Source organism: Desmodus rotundus, chromosome 12 (assembly GCF_022682495.2).
Source record: "Desmodus rotundus isolate HL8 chromosome 12, HLdesRot8A.1, whole genome shotgun sequence".
NCBI lineage: Eukaryota > Metazoa > Chordata > Mammalia > Chiroptera > Phyllostomidae > Desmodus > Desmodus rotundus.
Genome location: NC_071398.1, coordinates 93066569 through 93076531, shown reverse-complemented (window position 1 = coordinate 93076531; position 9963 = coordinate 93066569). Strand labels below are relative to the sequence as shown.

Here is a 9963-nt window from a genome sequence, read left to right as displayed (position 1 = left end):
AATCAGAACCCCTCCTGCTCAGACTGGCGCCCCACCCCCTGGGACCCCCACAGTGCAGAAAACCAGCACAGTGTGTGTGCACCTTGAACCAGAGACCCTTCTCCACCCAAGACAGCTTCGGCCCGAAGAAGGGTCCATCCCCGTCGGGAGCGCACGGCAGAGGGAAATGTGTCCAGGCTCGGAGAAGCCAGTCATGGGGCAGACCCCTCCTCCTGGTCTGCCCAGCGGGGAGGTCCTGCTGGGGAGAGCCAGCGATTCTCCCTTCTCCGGAGGTGTGCCCTGTGCCTCTGCCATAGAGGGCAAGGTCCCTCAGGGGAGACTTTGGAACCCGACCCAAGTCCCTCATCTCAGCGGCCACGGCACCCCAGGCTCAAAGCTGCAGTGACACCCCAGGCTGGCAGGGGGGTCCTGGGCATTGTGACCTCAGCTGTGCCATACACAGAGAGGCAGCCGTCCCGCCCTCTCCTTGGCCTGTGGTCGGCACCAGGACAGTGGCCTGGTCACGGGCCCGTCGTGGGGAGGTTGGGAAAAGAACTCTGGCCTCCTCCATCATGTCGGCCAAGAGGGCAGAACTGAAGAAAACAAACCCGGTAAAGGAGGCACAGCCGCACCTCTGGGCTCCCACTGGGTGGAGGTAGGGGTGGGGCAGGGGTGCAGAGTCTGCCTGCCAAACCCTTGGCTTATTTCATCTGTCCTGAGCATGAAGTGGCCTCTCAGCCTAGAAGGAGGGGGTGAGGGTGACTGCTGGCCTTGGGGTGCGAAGGAGGGGGCCTCCGCTGACTTCCTCTGGGACAAGGACACTGGATACCGAGCCATACCCCGACCACTCTGGGGGTGTGACCCCACACCAGGCCCACATCTAATGGCCTGCCTCAGGTGTACAGTAACTTCATTATAGAGCCATCCCCACTTTGCAGAGGAGGAAGTGGAGGCCAGAGAGACTACACCTGCCCGCCAGCTGGCAGGGAGGACAGCTGAGATTAGAACCGGGCCTGTGCTCCTGAAGCGGTGCTTGCACGGCCTCCCTACAGCTCCCTGGAAGTGCCTCCCTGCCCAGGCCGCCCCAGCCAGCGGGCAGGTGGGCGGGTGGGTCAGGGGTGGGGAGAGGGGGACATGGGGGGGCGTAGGCTCACCGACACATGTGACAGCAGGACAGGATTCAAGCTGTCTTGACTGGGGGCTGGGGGACATGCAGGCCTGATGTCTGGCACAACTGGACAGGCAGGGCCGAGCGGGGGCGCCCCCTGCTGGTGGGGGGAGCCTCCCAGCCTGGATGCCTGACAGGCCGAATCCCCACTGCCCGCCTCTGCAGAGCAAGAACTACAAGGCCGTTTGCCTGGAATTGAAGCCGGAGCCGATCAAAGTAAGAAGGTGTTTTGAGTCCATGCTGGCAGCCAGGCCTGAGAGCCCTGGGGAGGTGACTTGGAGTCAGGGGTCATTCTCTGTTGCTGGTGGCCAAGACCTGTCCCAGGTGCTGGGGTACTTTGAGAGACAGACAAGCTCCTCAATCTCATAGAACATCACACTAATACACGAATAAGGGAAAATTCAGCAACACCATTGCTGTGCAGAGAAGTAAAATAGGGAGACCTGACGGGAAGGCTGCAGTCGACTGGGGGTCAGGAAAGGCCTTCCTTTGAGCTGTGAGTTGGAGGACAAGACTCCGGCCACTCGGAGGCTGAGGAAGAGCACAGTGGGCCACGGATGCAGCTGTGCAGGGGCCTGGGGCCCAGAGCTGAGGCCCAGGGGGCAGTGGGGTACATGAGCTCAGAGAATTGGGGGGTGGAGGTGGGGCCACCAGCTGTCACCTGTCTGTCCTGGCCCAGAGGGAGACACAGAAACTGGGGTGATCCCTCCTGACCTACCTACCCCACAGCTGTGATTTTCAGCACTCTGTGCTTCTGATTTCAATCAACAGACATGTGACTACAAAGGAATTAAATCAGAAGGGCCATTTACCAAACCGGGAGGGACTCAGGAGCTAAAGGTAGGTGTATGAACCCAGGTGGTAGGGGGGGATGAGCCTGCTGAAGGGGGTACAGGGTGGGATCAGCCCACTGAAGCGGGGGTGGGGGCGGGGGTGGGGGCAGGGGGCAGCAGAACAACTTCCATTGGGAAAAACCTTCGGCATCAACGGTTGTGCCTTGGGCCCTGAGACTTCATTCCCTCAGGTTCTTTTTGTTTGTTTCTTTTCAGTCTTTATTTTGAAATAATTTCGGACTTACAGAAAAGTTTCAAAAGTGGCACAATGAATGGTAGTGACCTCTTACCCAGATTCCCCAAATACTGGCATTTTATCACAGTCCTCTCCCTCCCTCTCATCCGCACACACCCACACACAATATGTTTCCTGAACCATGTGAGGGCACGCGTCTCCCAAATGTCAGCGTGAGCTTCCTGAAAACAAGAACACTCTCTTACATGGCCACAGCAAAATTCTCAAAACATTAAAATCAGGAAATTAACACCGACACTCTACTCCTCTGCAGCCCTTACGCTAATTTCAACAATTATTCACCGATGTCTTTCGTGACAACAGAAAAAAAGGGCTTTTTTTCTTTTGTCTGGGACCCAATCTGGGATCACGCATGCGTCCAGGTCCCGGGTCTCTTTCGCCTCCTGACCTCTGGGACAGTTTTTCAACCTCTGTCTCTTGGGACAGTGATGTTTTTGAGGACTGCAGACCATTCACTTTGTAGAATGGCCCTCAGTTTGTGCTGCCCGGGCAATTTTGACGGTCACCTCCCAGAAGTGTCGGAGGCACACGATGCCTGCCTGTCCCTCCATCCTTCTTCGTAGCTCCCTTCCTGTCCTCCCGAATGGGACACGTCTCTCTGTCCCTCCTCTGTCCACGCCCCAGGACCTTTCCTTTCTCCTTCGGCAGTGTGCCTTCCATCCGAGACATTCTTTTCTCTTCCCTCTTTTATTTGCTCAGAATGAACTCAGGGAGGTGAAGGAAGAGCTCAAGGAAAAAATGGAGGAGATAAAGCAGGTAACAGGATGAGACTTTTCAGAACCTGGAGGTGAAGGGTATCATCTTCCAGGACAGTGCAATGCCTAACTCTGAACAGTGACGGGAATCAGGAATTTCATGGAAAAACCTCTCAAATGAACTCGGCCCAAATCCCTGCATGTCAGGTGGCTTAGGATACCTATTTCTTACTTGTCTGACACATAAACCATCAGATGTTTGAATGCTAAGGACTCCCGAAGGGTCTTATGGATGAGGTTGGGGAGATACACACAACGTTAGAGAGAGAGAGGGTCTGATTGGAATTCGGGGACGTTCTTCTAGTCATGTCCCCTGAGCAAGCTGCAGAGCAACACCTCTCTTCTTGCCTCTTTGATGGCTTTGCCTGGAGCGCCCTCAGGGAGGAAGGGATGCTCCAGGGAGAAGCCATAATTGAAGCTGCATCTGAGCTCCTCAAGAAGCCTGGGGGTAGGTCCAAGCTGGGCCGAGGCTGGTGGTGGTGGTCACTTTCTGGTACCTGCACCCCTAGTCCCGGGGAGAACGTGGCTTTAACGGTCCGTGACTGGTCTATTCCACAAGCTTCATCCAGCTCACTCCAGCAGGCAGCTGCTGTCCTTTGCTAAACGTGCCTCCAAAATGGCTCCACAGCCAGTGACGTGCCCTGTGCCTTTCTTCCTTGTCAGATAAAAGATGTGATGGACAAGGATTTCGATAAACTCCAGGAATTTGTGGAGATTATGAAGGTAAGCATTCACTGAGTGCCTTCCACGGGCCAGCACCACACTAGGATTTGTGGAAAGAGATACCAGACCACGCTGCGCCCCACACTCTATTGCAAGAAACAATGAACGCGTAAGTGACAGGCTAAATGGTAACAGGATGGCAGTTAATCCAGAGTTTAGAGCAGTGAGTAAGGAATGTGGGCTGGGGTAACCAGAAAAGTCCTCATGGACACAGTGAGTCTCCAGGCAAGCCTTGAAGGCTGCACTGGAAGCTTACTGCCAATCTAACCAAACACCCAATCAGATTATTTCTAAACCCAACAGTCACTAAGAGGATCATCAGATTTTGGAATCCTGGTTCTCAGACTCTGCTGTGTTTCCGAATCACCAGCACAAATAAAGAAAACAGAGCCCTTGTTTTATCTTATTTTAAAGTTTTATTTATTTATTTGTATGTTTAATTTTATTATTATTATTTAATCCTCACCTGAGGATATATATTTATTACTTTTAGAGAGAGAGGAGGAAGGAGAGACATCGATGTGAGAGAGAAACATCGATCAGTTGCCTCTTGTCCACTCCTCGACCGGGAATCGAACCTGCAAAGCTTTTGGTGTGAGGGACAACGCTCCAACCAACTGAGCCACCTGGCCAGGGCAAGCCCAGGTCCCATTTGGATGGGTCTTGCAGTCTTGGATTTTTTTCACAGTCTCCAGGTGAAAATTTGACAGCCACCGATGTAGAAGCATAAAAGGAAAAAGCAGATACCTATAACATTTCAAGAGTTGTAGCTACCCTTATGAGGTATTAAAACTCATACTAAAGCCACAATAATCAAATCAAGGTGGTTCAGCCCAATAATAACCAGCATACATAACCCTGGAACAGCCTCTCTGCTGGGGATGCAATGAGAATACCTGTGAGGCTTTCTAAGATTCATATTCCCGGGCCCAGACCCAGAGGGACAGGGAGGGCACAGAAGCTTCACACCCGGAACAATTGTGACACTCGCCCCTGGGGAGAGTCAGGCCCTCAGCTCTGCTGAAGCAGTTACTCACCGAGGCTGAGCCCGGGAGTCGCCTGTACTGCAGCTCTGACCTCCCTGTACCCAGGCTGTGCCCCAACAACACACCAGAACCTCTTGGGGTGAAGTCCAAGGTCAGTGGTTTTTCAAGATCCCCTTGTGATTCCATTGTATGCTCTAGTTTGGGAACCTCAGCTCCATAAAATTTAAAATAGGGAAAAGATGGTTTTTTAAAGGTCAGTGAGAAGGACCTTAATAATATTAACATTGCTTGCATATATGAAGAGAAAACGTAATTCAGTTAGTTCTGTAAGCTGGAATAATTTACAAAATTAATTTAAATGCTAAAAACCAATAAGAAGAAAGTGCATATAAGTATTTAACCAGAGGTTGTAAGCAAAAATACAATGGAAGAAATCACAAAGGAAATACTGGTATATTTAGCAATTTTTTAAAAATTGAAATTATAATAGAACAGCCCCATAAACAATAAAAAAGCAAACAACAGTTTTGGAGAAACAGTTTTTCCACAAATAGGGTAGACATAGACAAAAGTTTTTTTTTTTTTTTTAATCTGTAATGCATAGAGCTCACACAAATCAGTAAGAACCAAATAGAAAAATGGGGAAAAGGTAGGAACTGAAAATCCACAAAAGAGAATATAACTAAAAAACAATAAACATTAAAAGAGTTTACCTCCTGAGTAATCCAATGGATGCAAATGAAAACAATAATTAGATAAGTGTCCCATTCAAATAAGCAGTTTTAATCTATGACAACTCTAGAATAAATTAGGAACTCTCGGCACTGCTGATCAGAGCTCAAGTTTGTAAAAAACTGAGAAGGAGCCCCGACCAGCGTGGCTCAGTGGGTTCGGCATCATCCCACAAGGCAAAAGGTTGCCAGTTCGATTCGTGGTCAGGGCACATGTCTGAGCTTCAGGTTCTGTCCCTGGACCGAGACGGGGCCCAGACAGGGCGTGTATGAGAGGCAACCGATCAATGCTTCTCTCTCACATTGATGTTCCTCTCCCTCTCTTCCTCCCTCCCTTCCCCTCTCTCTAAAAATAAATAAATAAAATCTTTTAAAAAAGGTATTGAATCCCCTTGACTCATCAATTTCACTTCTCAGAATTTAACCTCTAAGAACGATCAGAAGTGCCAGCATGCAGGGATGGATGGATGGAGGTACACACACACACACACACACACACACAGTGGCAAAAATCTGGAAACTTTTAACAGTAGAGAAAAAGCCAAATAAATGATGAAAGATCACATAATGAAAATCAGGAACTATTAGTGTTTAAAAAGATGCTTACAATGAAAAGTTAAAAAAGCAAGATGCGTGGATTTATACAAGCTGATCTCACTGAAATGGGGGAAAATAGGTAAATGAACATTGAGAAAAAGTCTGGAAAGAAATAGACCAAAAGGGTTATTGTTGTTTCTAGGTGGTGATAATTTTTTCTTTTGTGTTCCTGTGTATTATCCAGATTTTCCACAAGGGCAAGTGCTATTTCCACAGTGAAATGCAAACACTGGGTGTTTGTTTATCGGTGGGTAGGACTGGGCAGCAGAGGCGCGAAGGAGGCTATTTCGGGCGCAGGCACAGCTTGCGCGCAGCATGGAGGCAGGAGGAACATGAAGTGTATCGCAGTCAGAGGGGAGATCAGTCTTCAAAGCAGGATCATTTGGGGAAACTGTGAGAAATGAAATGGATGGGGCGCCGAGGCAGTGGGGTGGGAAGGCTGTTGAAAGGCAGGCAGACAGGCTGGGACTTGGCTGTGTAAGCAGCTCGGGGCCTCTGGAGATTCTTAATCAAAGAACATGCCAGGAGCAGCGTTTCAGAAAGATGCCCAGCAGCTGCTTGCAAGGTGGCCTTGGAGCCCTGGAGAGCAGGTGGGGGTCGTCTGGAGCAAAAATATCAGACAGGCAGCTGCATCCGGCTCAAGGTGGAGAAAACTGGACCAGGTGTAGGGATGGAAAGAAAGGGTGAGTCAGAATGAAGCCCTGAAGGGAAAACAGTGTTCTGGTGACCAATTCGATACAGAGAATGAAAGACAGGCCAGCAGCCATGAGGACACCAAAGCTTTAATCTGTGTGGTTAGAAGAAAGCGGTGACAATGACAAGGGTAGTTGGGAAATAGAACTAATTTAGAAGAGAAAATGAGGGGTCAGTTTGGGACGTGAGGAGTTAGAAATGACGGCCAGACTTGTAAGAATATGGGATGTTTTGACTCTGGTTTTTTGGATTTGGGAGAAATTTTGACTTCAAGCATATTTGGACTCTACTTCTGAATATAAATATTTTATTCAAAATTTAATCTAACATTTAAAACTGCTTTTCAAGAAGGTATTTTTTGAAATCATCTCCACTCAGACAGTATAATTTTTTGCTCACTTTTTTACCGCAGCTCAGTAAACTGTTTCCAAAACTTTTATTTGTTCTTACCATTATTTTCCTGGAAGCACGTTATTTTCAGTTTACATGTTATAACATTTGATCCAACCCTGTTAGGCCCATTACTGCCTATGATAGCACCTGCCGTCTTAGGGTCTCTTCAGGGACCACTAGTCCTACCCAGTTGTCCCAGGTCAAATTTATAGACCTAACCTTTGCCAAGAAGAGTTTACTGTTCTTTCAGTTGCTAGTAAATAATACTCGTGAGGGGCCGTTTGAGCTACCGCCAGTTTTATTTTGTGCTGACCATTTCTGTCAGGAACTGGGTAAAAGATAGAGCGAACAAATACACAGGATCTGGGTGCGTAGTGGGGGGGGGCAAAACCTCGGCGTCAAAGTGTCTTTTGCGGGGGGGGGGGGGGGGGGGGTGTCACGCGATTTCCTGTCTTGGTTCTGTCATTTGATAGGCCTTGAACCAAGGTGCAGAACGGTTTCATCCAAGAGTGAGTGAGTTCAGGTGAAAGAGCCCCTGGTCTCTAACTCACCTGGGGGCCTTTGGACAAACCCCTAGTGACACTGCCTGTTGCTCAGCCCCATCACGGAAAGGGGGAGGCGGCCCATGTCAGGTACACCGCATAAGCCACCGTTCTGGAGGCCAGAGAGCGTTCTGAGGAAGTAAGGTGCTGAGATGTGATGGCAGGAGAAAGGGGCTCCAAAGGCCCTCCAAGATGTAGCTTCTGGCTTTGAATTCTCTCTTGAAGGAAATGCAGAAGGATATGGATGAGAAGATGGATGTTTTAATAAATGTACAGAAAAACAACAAGCTGTAAGTATCACCTGCACCCACTCTCCTCATCCCTAAAGAATCTTCCCCTTCACTTAGCTAAGTGTCCTGGGGGTTCGAGGACTCTCAGACCCTTCAAGGAGCTGTCTTGCTTTCTATGGCCCCAATGGCTTGGAGTTAAGGCCGTCCACGGCCACCTGTGCTGCCGTGATCTCCTTGTCATGTTGGAAATTGTCTCCCCATCTCGGCCCCTCCCTGACTGCCCAGTCTGCTTAGAAGAGGACCAAAGGAGCATCAGGACCTCAGGCTGATAGGAAAGCCTGACGTGGACTCGCGGCTCCGGCTCAGGAAACTGGAGGGAGCTGATGGAGCATCGCTGGCTGTTCACAAGAAGAACATGGCACTGCAGAAGCCCAGAAAGGACCTGCTGGATTCCCTCCATCAATGTGGGACCTGCTGTGTGAGTGAAGCCTGCCCCACCCTGCTCGGGAGTTGCACCCTGCTCCTCCCTCTCCTCCCCTCGGCCACTTCACACACTCCAGTACCTCTAGCTGTAAGGGAAGCGGCTGCAACCCTCTGCAGGCCCTGGAGGCCTCTGCAGCCTGAGCCCTCTCTGGGGTCTTGCCCTCTAGGCCTGGGACATTCCCAAGTCATGACCAAGCAGGACTCAACTCTGGATGTGCCTGCCCCCAAGTGCCTCTGTATTGTTCTGTCCTTTCCTATAGCAAAACTTGACGGGGTGCCCAGCAGGCTGGCCATCTTGGACCAGGGAAAAATGATCTTTCTTGTGCCGTTTCTGTCCTCTACAAGAGAAATGTTTGTTGTGTGCCCTAAAGAACAGCTACAATCAGGGGTAGGTGGATCCAGACGAGATGTGCCTTGTCTCAGTCGGGTGCCCCGTCGTCCCAAAGGCAGTGCGCTCAGGCTGAGTTTGCATCAGGCCTTACCTGTGCCTCTGCAGACCCTGCCCCCACCACCTCCACTCAGTCTCAGAGGACACATGGCCCCAGGAAGGAGGGCTGGGCAGCCCAGCCTGAAGGCTCCCCTGGAGGGGCAGGTGCCTTTTCAGCGGCTGACCTGCCCTTGCCTCAGGTGTCTGACTCTCTCCCCCTCTAGAAGGACACCTTCACGCCAGGCCTGGGCATCCTTCTCACCCTCGGCATCTGGAGCTGCTTTCTGATGTATATGTACTTCAACTTCTATGTGACTGAGGACATGCTTCCCACTTAGCGCTGCTGCCAAACCTGCCAGAGCTCCAGTTCGTCCTCTCCCCACTCCTTGAGCTGAACAGCAAAGGCTGTTGCCCCTTCCATCCCACCCTGCCCTGGGGCCTCCCTCCACCTAGATTAAAAGCTTCATTGAAGTCCAAAGGGAGTGTCACCAACCTTGAGTATGCAAAGGGTGTTGCTTTTTTGTTCTAAATCAGTGTATTTCAGACTCCAACCCCTCTTCCTGGTTGTCCTTGAGGGTCATTCCCCCCAAAACACTATCTCCCTCAACTCCACTTTGTTCTGCAAAGGCCCCAGGAGGGAGGCCCTGAATATATCAGATACCTTTCTGTGTAGTGACAAGAGACACCCCCACTGCTCTATCACCTCCTCCCTCCATGTTCCTGGCTCCCACATGGTGTGTGTTGGAGGGAGACCCAAGAGTTTGGGGCAGTGTGAGGAAGCCATAGACCCAGGGTCCAGCTAGCAGGAGGACTCAGGACCCAGTGCTCATTGGTCCCCTTGGGTTCTGAGGATCCACCCTCCTTCCCTCTGGCAGATTTCCTCCTTCCTCCCCCAACAAAAGGATACAGATCCTTTCAGAGGCCTTAGGCCTTTGCAAAGGTGGGGGAGAGCCCTTGACCTCCCATGGGGCACTTTGACCTTGCCCCAAATCCTGGGCGGAGGAGGCTTGGCTGCTAGCTTGAAGCAGAGTCAAGAAAGATACAGAGGAAACAGAATTTCACCGAGCCGTCCTGCCATGGGTGTGATTCTTGGCTCCAGTCCGATGGAGGAGGAATTCATGGGATTTCATATTTTATCCCACACCAGCTCTTGCTTGTTTCATCTCT

The 9963-nt window shown here is 50.6% G+C and overlaps 1 protein-coding gene across 2 annotated transcripts; it reads left to right on the top strand.

Moving 5' to 3' along the window:
* The first annotated feature begins 369 nt into the window (after positions 1–369).
* TEX35 (testis expressed 35) lies at positions 370–8902 on the top strand. Of its 2 annotated transcripts, none has more exons than XM_024551682.3 (8): positions 370–590; positions 1313–1363; positions 1919–1987; positions 2936–2992; positions 3655–3714; positions 7882–7946; positions 8172–8368; positions 8715–8902. In XM_024551682.3, the coding sequence occupies exons 1-8, from the start codon at positions 552–554 to the stop codon at positions 8759–8761; spliced, it is 585 nt and encodes a 194-aa protein (XP_024407450.1). In that variant the 5' UTR covers positions 370–551; the 3' UTR covers positions 8762–8902. The 2 variants fall into 2 exon arrangements, with proteins under 2 accessions (XP_024407450.1, XP_045040974.1); XM_045185039.2 differs by having other exon boundaries at positions 370–628; positions 1315–1363.
* Positions 8903–9963: the final 1061 nt, after the last annotated feature.